At 44.5% G+C, this 9,932-nt stretch overlaps 1 protein-coding gene across 5 annotated transcripts; it reads left to right on the forward strand.

Moving 5' to 3' along the window:
• The first annotated feature begins 2,188 nt into the window (after positions 1-2,188).
• On the forward strand, positions 2,189-9,168 carry LOC105465967 (ribosomal protein S24). 5 transcript variants are annotated; one of them, XM_071069787.1, is made up of 7 exons: positions 2,194-2,644; positions 3,542-3,607; positions 3,701-3,910; positions 5,687-5,797; positions 6,449-6,477; positions 8,673-8,694; positions 9,080-9,168. In XM_071069787.1, exons 1-5 carry the CDS (start codon positions 2,489-2,491, stop codon positions 6,452-6,454), a joined length of 549 nt encoding a protein of 182 aa, XP_070925888.1. In that variant the 5' UTR covers positions 2,194-2,488; the 3' UTR covers positions 6,455-6,477; positions 8,673-8,694; positions 9,080-9,168. The 5 variants fall into 5 exon arrangements, with proteins under 5 accessions (XP_070925885.1, XP_070925886.1, XP_070925888.1 ...); XM_071069786.1 differs by having other exon boundaries at positions 2,197-2,644; positions 6,449-6,466; XM_071069789.1 differs by lacking the exon at positions 6,449-6,477.
• The last annotated feature ends 764 nt before the right edge of the window (positions 9,169-9,932 follow it).

The following is a 9,932-nucleotide window of genomic DNA, read 5'->3' on the forward strand; positions in this document are numbered from 1 at the left end:
AAAACAAAACGAAACAAAATAAAATAAAACAAAAAAACTAATAAAAAGAAAATAGTCGGCCGGTGACGGTGGCTCACGCCTGTAATCCCAGCACTTTGAGAGGCCAAGCCGGGGGCGGATCACTTGCAACTCAGGAGTTTGAGAGCAGCCTGGCCAACATGGTGAAACCCGTCTCTCCTAAAAATACAAAAATTAGCTTGGCGTGGTGGCGCAGGCCTGTAATTTTAGTTACTCCAGAGGCTGAGGCAGGAGAATCGCTGGAACCCGGGAGGCGGAGGTTGCAGTGAGCGGTGATCAAGCCATTGCACTCCAGCCTGGGTGACAAGAGCAAGACTTGGTCTCGGAGGGGGGGAAAAAAAAAGAAAAGAGGAAAGCTGCCCCCAAAGCCTGCACCTTGGACACCTCATCTGCACCAACATTTGGGAAATTATTCTTCTTGTTTCTCTGGAATATGTATATTTACATTCTTTACATGTCTGTTTCACGTTAAGGAAAATATTTCTGGAGCAACCAAATTTTTTCTTCCTTTTTTTTGGGGAGGGGGGAGGGCACGGAGTTTCGCTCTTATTGCCCAGGCTGGAGTTCAATGGCGCCATCTCAGCCCACTGCAACCTCCGGCTCCCGGGTTCAAGCGATTCTCCTGCCTCAGCCTCCCCAATAGCTGGGATTAGAGGTATGCACCACCACGCCCAGATAATTTTTTTTTTTTTGTATTAGAGACGGGGTTTCGCCATTTTGGCCAGGCTGGTATCAAACTTCTGACCTCAGGTGATCTACCCGCTTCAGCCTCCCAAAGTGTTGGGATTACAGGCGTAAGCCACTGCGCCCGGCCTCTAGTTTTTTTTTTTTTTTTTAATGAGACGGATTTTCTTCGCTCCTGTTGCCCAGGCTGGAGTGCAATGGCGTGATCTTGGCTCACTGCAACCTCCACTTCCCGGGTTCTAGCGATTCTCCTGTCTCAGCCTCCCGAGTAGCTGGGATTACAGACATTAGCCAACACGCCCGGCTAATTTTGTATTTTGTATTTTTTTTTTTTTTTTTTTTTTTTTTTTTTAGTAGAGACGGGGTTTCGCCGTGTTGGCCAGGCTGGTATGGAACTCCTGATCTCGGGTGATTCGCCCGCCTCGCCCTCCCAAAGTGCTGGGATTACAGGCGTGGCCATTGCGCCCAGCCAAATATTTTTCAAACACTAATTTTGCATAAGGACCAAGATTTGCAGAAAAATACAAATTAAAGAGATCTTTTAAATGAAAAACTCATCATAAAAGTCTCAAAAAATAATACCTACGAACAATAAATTAGAATGGGCAATGTTAAGTACTTGAAATAACAAAGGTTTTAGAGTCAGGGTTTCTGCAGCTTCCCTAGCTGTATAAAGAGGAGACTGTTAGAGAGGATATCCTAAGATGCCTTCCAAGTTTACCCACCGCTAACTCGGAAGAAGGCAATTTATTTAATTTATTTATTTATTTATTTATTTATTTATTTATTTATTTATTTATTTATTTTTTGAGACGGAGTCTCGCTCTGTCACCCAGGCTGGAGTGCAGTGGCCGGATCTCAGCTCACTGCAAGCTCCGCCTCCCGGGTTCACGCCATTCTCCGGCCTCAGCCTCCCGAGTAGCTGGGACTACAGGCGCCCGCCACCTCGCCCGGCTAGTTTTTTTTGTATTTCTTAATAGAGACGGGGTTTCACCGTGTTAGCCAGGATGGTCTCGATCTCCTGAGCTCGTGATCCGCCCGTCTCGGCCTCCCAAAGTGCTGGGATTACAGGATTGAGCCACCGCGCCCGGCCGGCAATTTAAACTAATTTGGTTTACCGGAATTCAAATACGTACAATTCAACATAATAAATTGAACTGAAATTGAACACCTGCTTGCGTAAACCTAGTCGGCTCCAGTTGTTCTGCCTGCGGATTGGCCAGTCTAGAGTTCCAGGGGTGTGGCCAAAGGTCTGTGAGGCGGGGCCGTAGGCAGCTTCAATCAGGCATCGCCGCGGTCAGCCTCGCGGCGCGGCCACGCCCCCACGCCGGCGCTTCCCGGGGTCCTTCCGTGCGCGTTGATATGATTGGCCGGCGAATAGTGGCTCTCTTTTCCTCCCTGACTGTCCGGAGATAGGCAGCCATCATGGTGAGTCTCCCCGGGCCGGTGCAGTCATCTGCTGCGTATCCGAGCCATCCTTCGTCCCCGGGTCCCAGTATCTGAGCTATAGGCGCGCGAAGGCCGGTTGCTCTTCTCTGGCCGTTTCTGTCGGAGGATGGTTGTCGAGAGGCTTGGGGCTGTTGGCAGGGAATCCGGGCTGGCAGGCTGCGTTGCAGACCCGGACACGCTGGGCTTCGGGCTACAGCGCCTGGGCAGTGCAGGAACTGTTGGCGCTTGTTGACTTCGTGGAGCACAGTGGATGGGGGTGCGGGGCGGGATAGATGGACACTGGCAGGCACATCTCATCTGCAGTTCCAAATTGGGCTAGGTAGGCGGCTTGCAGGTGATGGTAGCCCAAGAGGTGAAGAAGGTGCCGGCAGCGCCTGGGCGAGTTGCGGCAAGTGAAACCATTCCCATGTGTAAGCTAGAAAACTTGTCAGCTGAGTGGATCTTCATGTTTCATACTGGGGAAACAGGCCCTGGAAAGGGATGTTATAAAAAGGTAGTCCTGCCCTTAGTCATGCGTTATTAGCTTCTCCAGCATCCGTTTTTAACCTTATCTGCAATCTTTTTTTTTCGCCCAAGAATTGAGTACCACTGATGTGGATTTAATTTGGTGTGGTTTCTCAAAGTGAAATGGAGAAACTCTAGCAAGTCATTTGCTGCTATGAAAGTCTCTTGTGCCTCCTTTTTGGTAAAGTTGTTAGCGTTAATTGCTTAATGCCTACATTCTTTGTTAGGTATTAAGTAAAGGTGCAGTTCAGTCCTTCAGAAGGGAATACCGTTTTCTCTGATCTCTGCTGTGGCCATTCTAGAAGGATAGATGACATGCACGTAGTGAGTACAAGGCTTGGGTCACGTTTGTGCAAGACATGATAAACACAGTTCATTGAGTGTGACCTTTATATGAGCCACAGCAGTTTTTACCCCAGAGAAGTGATTCTCCACTCGGAGTGATTTTTCCCCTAAGGGAACAGTTGGCTAAGTCTGGAGACATTTTTGATTGTCACAACTGGGAAAGGTGGGAAGTCCTTCTGGCGTCAGTGGTTAGAGGGTTGGGATTTTTATAGTTATTCTAAAACACACAGTCCCCACAACAGGAATTATCCATATGGAAATATCAGTAGTGCTGAGGTTGAGAAACCCTGCCCCAGAGATACACATAACCTAGTGAAGTAAGTTTACAGATTCATGTAAAACCGTTATATTTTCTTGGTATTTTATGTATTTGTTAGGTGTATCCTGTGAATTTGGCCCTGCCGAGGGGGTTTTATTTACTTTAATTTGCTACATGATTAATGGCTACAAATTGGACTGCAGCATTCTAGGTCTTGAAAAATCACAGCAAGGCCAATAAAAGTTTGAGTAGTTTTATTAACCAGAGTGTATATGTTTTCAGAACGACACCGTAACTATCCGCACTAGAAAGTTCATGACCAACCGACTACTTCAGAGGAAACAAATGGTAAGGAAGGGCATGTCAATTTTTGCTTAATTGTCCTTTACTCTGAAGATGTATTTTATCATAGTGAACACTAAACTTGATATCTCCTTTTAGGTCATTGACGTCCTTCACCCTGGGAAGGCAACAGTGCCTAAGACAGAAATTCGGGAAAAACTAGCCAAAATGTACAAGACCACACCGGATGTCATCTTTGTATTTGGATTCAGAACTCATTTTGGTGGTGGCAAGACAACTGGCTTTGGCATGATTTATGACTCCCTGGATTATGCAAAGAAAAATGAACCCAAACATAGACTTGCAAGAGTAGGTGTCTTTTCATTTGTTCGTCAGCTACTGAAGACCTATTTTTTTCAATGGCGTTGTGTTGTGAGTGTGGTAAAATGGGCAAGACCAAGCAATCTGGGAGACAACTCTGAAGGGATTAAGAAAAAGTTATTTGATAAAATGCACAGGTGGAGTACGGAGGTTCACAATTGAAGTCTGGCATTTGAGCTGAGTTCAGAAGGGCAGCTGAAGTAGTGTTCTTGGAGTTGGGCTGGGGTAAGGGTTGTTTTCCAGAGGGGAAGTAAGGGAGTGTGTTTGGAAAGGTAGCCTGGCATCAAATTCGTTTAGTTTGGATTAAGTCTGAGTCTGGGCTTAAACCCATAGGTAGCCAGGAACCAGGAAAGGTTTTTGATTGTATACTGAGTGTCAAACACTGCAGAGTGAACTATAGCAGTGATCTGGGCTAGCTCCCCAGTTTACATTCTAGTAAGAAGCATTACCTTGAAGTGCTTCTTTTGTTTGTTCCTTTAACTCACTTTACCCCATGCTGTTAGATGAACCTTCCCATAGGATAGCTGTGAGGGAAAATTCTGGTGATGTCGTAGATAGAGGCTGCACTTTTTTTTTTTCTTTTCTTCTGAGACAGAGTCTAGCTCCCAGGCTGCCGTGCAGTGGCGCAATCTTGGCTCACTGCAACCTCTGCCTCCCATGTTGACTCTTTCTGCCTCAGCCTCCTGAGTAGCTGGGATTATAGGCATGTGCCACCACACCCGGGTAATTTTTGTATTTTTAGTAGAGACAGGGTTTCACCGTGTTGGTCCGGCTGGTCTCAAACTCCTGACCTCGTTATCCGCCCGCCTCGGCCTTCCAGTGTTGGGATTATAGGCGTGAGCCACCATGTCCAGCTGAGACTGCACTATTTTTTTTTTTTTTTTGAGAGGGAGTCTGGCTCTGTCGCCCAGGCTGGAGTGCAGTGGCCGGATCTCAGCTCACTGCAAGCTCCGCCTCCCGGGTTTACGCCATTCTCCTGCCTCAGCCTCCTGAGTAGCTGGGACTACAGGCGCCCGCCACCTCGCCCGGCTAGTTTTTTTTTTTTTGTATTTTTTAGTAGAGATGGGATTTCACCGTGTTAGCCAGGATGGTCTTGATCTCCTGACCTCGTGATCCGCCCGTCTCGGCCTCCCAAAGTGCTGGGATTACAGGCTTGAGCCACCGCGCCTGGCCGAGACTGCACTATTTTTAACTGATTTTGCATTCATGTTCTCAGAAGGCCTTGCTGAGCTGGTGACATTGAAGCTGAGATCCTTGTAAAGATTTGAAAGTAGTCTTTGTAAAGATACAGAAACAGTCTTGTAGGCCCCAGGAATAGCAAGTGCAAAGGTGGGCAGAGTGGCGATGAGTAGATCAGAATCTCCATGGTGTGGGGGTTGTAAAGGCTTCTCTGTCAGCAGGGAGTAATGGGGAGTTGCAATGGGAAGAGATCCCTCAGCCACTTGGGAGGTGGCTTGTTTTGGTAGTGCAAAAGAAGAAAAAAATAGTGATCTGTGAGCTCAAGTCTGGACAAGAACAGCCAGTCTCCTGAACTTCCTGTTCAGAGAGTATTGAGTGGACCATTTGTTTTTCTGTGAGGCTATTCTATACTTAAAATCCCTTGGTGATGCTTTCTGTTCTAGCAAAAACATGTATTGAATATACGTGTAAAGTTTTGGTTTAGAAAGCTGTGTTAAGCGCAGACTGGGTCCGTTTCCCTACCAGAGTGGTGGGTAATGATTTTAATGTTTGCAAGTCACCTGGATGTACTGTTTTCTCATTCAGCATGGCCTGTATGAGAAGAAAAAGACCTCAAGAAAGCAACGAAAGGAACGCAAGAACAGAATGAAGAAAGTCAGGGGGACTGCAAAGGCCAATGTTGGTGCTGGCAAAAAGGTATAGTTCATCAAGGAAAATACAGAAACATCATTAATTGTAGGTCTTTAGTTTCTAGGAAAGAAAGAATTTTATTTATTTTTTAAATAACGTTTCTTAATGTTTTTTCTTTTCCCTCTTCTTCTGGATTACAGAAGGTAACATGTTTTAAGAAATTATGTAGCATAGTGTCTTAACCACCTCAGTAGAGTAGCTTGGCCCACCCCTTGTTACCTCACAGCACAATCTGGGGGCCACATTGGTTCATTGATCCTGGTGGGCACCTTTCAAGCCTATCACAAGAAGTTTTAGTTTTACTAATTGGCATAGAACCTTCAATGCAGAGCGGATCTCATTCCCTGTGATTTTACTCGTTAGTATGGACACTGGTTTAAGAAGCAGTTGGATCAATGTGGCCCGTGTTTTCCTGGCATACTGGAGAGGCAACTGAGATCTCAGGATTGCTTTCCTCTCCAGTTGGCCAAGACAAGTGATTTTAGCGTTAAGCAGCTTTTTACCAGCTTTGCTAGCTGTAAATAGTTGGACATTGTAAATCATTGAATAGAATTAAGGTGTTGGGTTGTTAAATTAACAAATAATCAAGTGTTCTGTGAACTTTTTTTTTGTTTTTTTGCTTTTCCTCTCTACTTTCTTGGATTTCTTGTTCATCAGAAATGAAGTGTCTGGCAGGTACTGAGATTGTAAGCACGGTGTGGGGATGCATCACCTTCACTGAGTTTGCTTTGATGATGCTTTGCATGTTGGCCTTTGGATGACAGTTTTATAGTATGGTCGATTATAATGCCAGTGCCATTTAGGCTGGTGCAAGAGTAATTGCGGTGGCAAAAACCGCAGTTACTTTTGCACCAACCTAATATGTTTTAAGATAGTATATTATGAGCAAAGGAGAAAACTTTTAAAATCATGTTTATTTTGGAAACTCCAAAATGCATGTTACATGTGAAGTAACTCACTGGAGGAAGGTGAGTGCTTTACTAAGTAGGCACCGTTTAACTTGCACTTGGGGAATGCTGTATCCACATACTTAGGAAATGGCTTCAGTTAACACTGGGCTTGGGAAGGGCTGTCTTACCCGAGGAGCAGTCCTCTCTGGAGCCATGAAACCAGCCTGGCAGCTCTGGTAATAAACTAGTCTGAAATCCGGCAAAGCCTCTGTCCTGTTTGGATACGTGCAAAGCTGCCTTTTACCATTTCCATTGCTTTTTATTACTTAATCTCCAACTTTCTGCCTGGTGTCTTTTTTTTTTTTTTTTAAATAGAAAATTTTTGAGGTAATTATTCATATCAAAGTCTTTGGTGGATATGCTTTTTCCCACAAGCACTTGGTTAAAATGGCCCATTACCTCATTTATTTATTTTTTGAGACAAGGTCTCTCATCACCCAGACTGGAGTACAGTGGCATGATCATGGTTTACTGTACCTCCCGGGCTTGGGTGATTCTCCCACCTCAGCCTTGTAGCTGGGACCACAGGCATGTGCCACCATGCCCTGCCAGTTTTTTGTAGAGACAGGATTTAGCCGTGTTGCTCAGGCTGCTGTTGAACTCCCGGACTTGAGCGATCCTCTTGTCTAAGCCTTTCAAAAGTGCTGGGATTACAGGTGTGAGCCACTGCGCCCAGCCTGTTACCTCATTTAAAACAAATTTTGTACATCTGAACAGTCTAAAATTGTAATGTGTAAAGTGGGGTAGGAGTGGGGTGGGCATAGTGGGATTTTGAATCAATGAAGGCCATTCTTCTTGTGGCATCCTTTTGCAGTGATTCCCTGCCAGGCAAGGCAGTAAACCTGGGATTGCCTGCCCAGGACTGTAATCACATTGACGTCCCAGCACCATGGAGTATGTAATGAATGAACTGCCAGCACAACTACTCACTAACCGCTCCCTGTTTGTGAGGATTGTACCTGTTGAGAGAAGTTGCAAAAGAATTAGTCAAAATTTGTCCTCTGACCTAGGTCTGAAGGACATTTAACACATTGATTCTTCTCTTCATCCAGCCTTTGAGTCCTACGAGTTAGTGCGCTTAGCCTTTGAGTCCCACATGTACGGAGGAGCTACCTGTGGAGACCTGAGCCATCACTATTCCTGCTTCGTTACACTGGTGCCTCTCACCAGCACTGCTCTGAAAAGCCAGCTAGAAAAATCAATGCTTTTGAGTACATAAATTCTTTGGCTCCAAAGAAATGCCATAGCAATAGTGCTTTTAATTCAGTTTTGTTCAGATGTTAGAACTGGTATTTGTTGTTGCCTTTTGGTTGCAGTGGAGTTATATACTAAGTTACTTATAGTAAGGCATTAGTAGTCTCATTTCTGAAGAGCAATTGTATTTTTAGTTCAGCTAAATTGATACCTCTCTTTAAATACTAACTTGTACTACTTTTGTGGCTGTGAATGGTATCTTTTATTGAACTGAGGCAGCTTTTAAAAGACTTGACTGATGATTTAGAGCACTCCCATTGAGGTTAAATTAGACTTGAATCTGTAATGATTCTCATATCTGTTCCTGATGTGTGTCCAGCACAGTGTTGCTGGGCAGAGCAGAGGGGCAGAGGCTCAGGTATGTACTTCATTGACCAGTGGGCAAGGCCATCCTGGATACCACATTGGCTTAATGATCTCTTCATTGTGAAGTTGGGCCACCTTGTTTGCATAAGAACTACAGTAATCAGGCAACGTATTGTCAGAATTGGGAGGAATAAAATCAGTGAGTCTCTAAGGAGTGCTCTGTATACAATTGCAAAGAACAAAATGGTCAACTTTAAGGTACCTGATTGCATGCACTTAAATGCAGATTATTTTTGAGTTTGAAAAGGGACTATTAATGAAATCTTTCTTTTCCCTCCTTTCTCTTTTTGCCTTCCCCACCACTGATTTAGTGAGCTGGAGATTGGATCACAGGTATAATTCAAGCTTTTCATGTAGTCATGTAGATCACTAGACTACTTGGTGTACTGATGTAGCAGTTTAAAAGCAGATCATGTGTAGTACATTTAGAAGTAGATCTACAAATATTCTGAAGAGTTGTAACCTTTTAAAATATAGTGACATAGTTTTGTTTTTAAGGTTTAGCAATATTTAGCCCATTATTTTTGTTTTATTTCTAACTTGAATGTTTGTAAGTTTTATTTTTTGATGCTTACATTGTGTTAATATAACATCAAAATAAGTTGATATTCTAGGTTACTAATAATTGTGGTGCATGAATGTTACTACTTTTGGAATTTAAGACTTTAAAGAATTTTAAAGGCAGTTGCTGACTAAACTTCTTTCTCTTGATTCACAGCCGAAAGAGTAAAGGTGCTGCAGTAAAGGCTACCTGTGTCCATTTTGGATTTTTCACAAGCAGATTAATAAACTAAAAACTTTCATGTGTCTGGTTGTTTGAAATGTATTTACGGTTTATTGGGACTGCTAGGAGGTTAGTCTGCTGATTTAAGTTGCTGCCCAAGTTCACATGCTCCATGAAGCATTCAGTGAAAACTTAATGTCATGGGGTGGTGTTTGTTTGCTGATTGGTTTATAGCTTAGGTGGGTTCATTGGGAGTCAAACTTGTAAATGCTGTGTAAGAACCATGGCCGCTCTGGATGCGGTGTAGTGGCTCACAGTAATCAACACTTTGGGAGGCTTGCGTGGGGTCATTACGCTTAAGCCCAGAAACTGGAGGCTACAGTGAGATGTTTTGTTTTTTTTTTTCCCCCCAGACAGGGTCTAGTTTCGTTACCTAGGCTGGTCTTGATTGAACTCATGGGCTGAAGCCATCCTCCCACCTTGGCCACCCAAAGTGCTGTACTTTGGCCACATAAAGTGCTGGCATGAGCCACCACGTCTGGCTAAGAGTGTCTTTAAAAAGTAGCATGTCTAGATAAACTGGAGAAATCTCAGGAAGCAGTAAAGAACTGAGACTTGGTTGGGCATGAAGGGGACCCAGGAGAAGCAATACCATGAAGGCAGAAGGGTTGAGGTTGCAGGAAGGAAGGGTGGTGGAATGTTGCGGAGAAAAGATGGTGAGAGCCCCTGTGTGGAGCACCTACAGACGGGAGGGCAGGGCTGTGAAGAGTTAAGTCATGTGGCTGGGCCTGCTGGCCAGGGAGTGGTTGGAGTTCTGTTTTTGTATCTACAGAGGCTGTGTACTTTG

This window comes from Macaca nemestrina, chromosome 9 (assembly GCF_043159975.1).
Source record: "Macaca nemestrina isolate mMacNem1 chromosome 9, mMacNem.hap1, whole genome shotgun sequence".
Lineage (NCBI taxonomy): Eukaryota > Metazoa > Chordata > Mammalia > Primates > Cercopithecidae > Macaca > Macaca nemestrina.

What these genes read in the sequence shown, in the direction of transcription:
- LOC105465967 (XM_071069784.1), top strand. Translation starts at nt 2,489, where the DNA reads ATGGTAGCCCAAGAGGTGAAGAAGGTGCCGGCAGCGCCTGGGCGAGTT. An exon ending in GAAAGGGATGTTATAAAAAG is followed by an intron (nt 2,645 to 3,541) that starts GTAGTCCTGCCC and finishes ATATGTTTTCAG; the next exon opens with AACGACACCGTAACTATCCG. An exon ending in TACTTCAGAGGAAACAAATG is followed by an intron (nt 3,608 to 3,700) that starts GTAAGGAAGGGC and finishes ATCTCCTTTTAG; the next exon opens with GTCATTGACGTCCTTCACCC.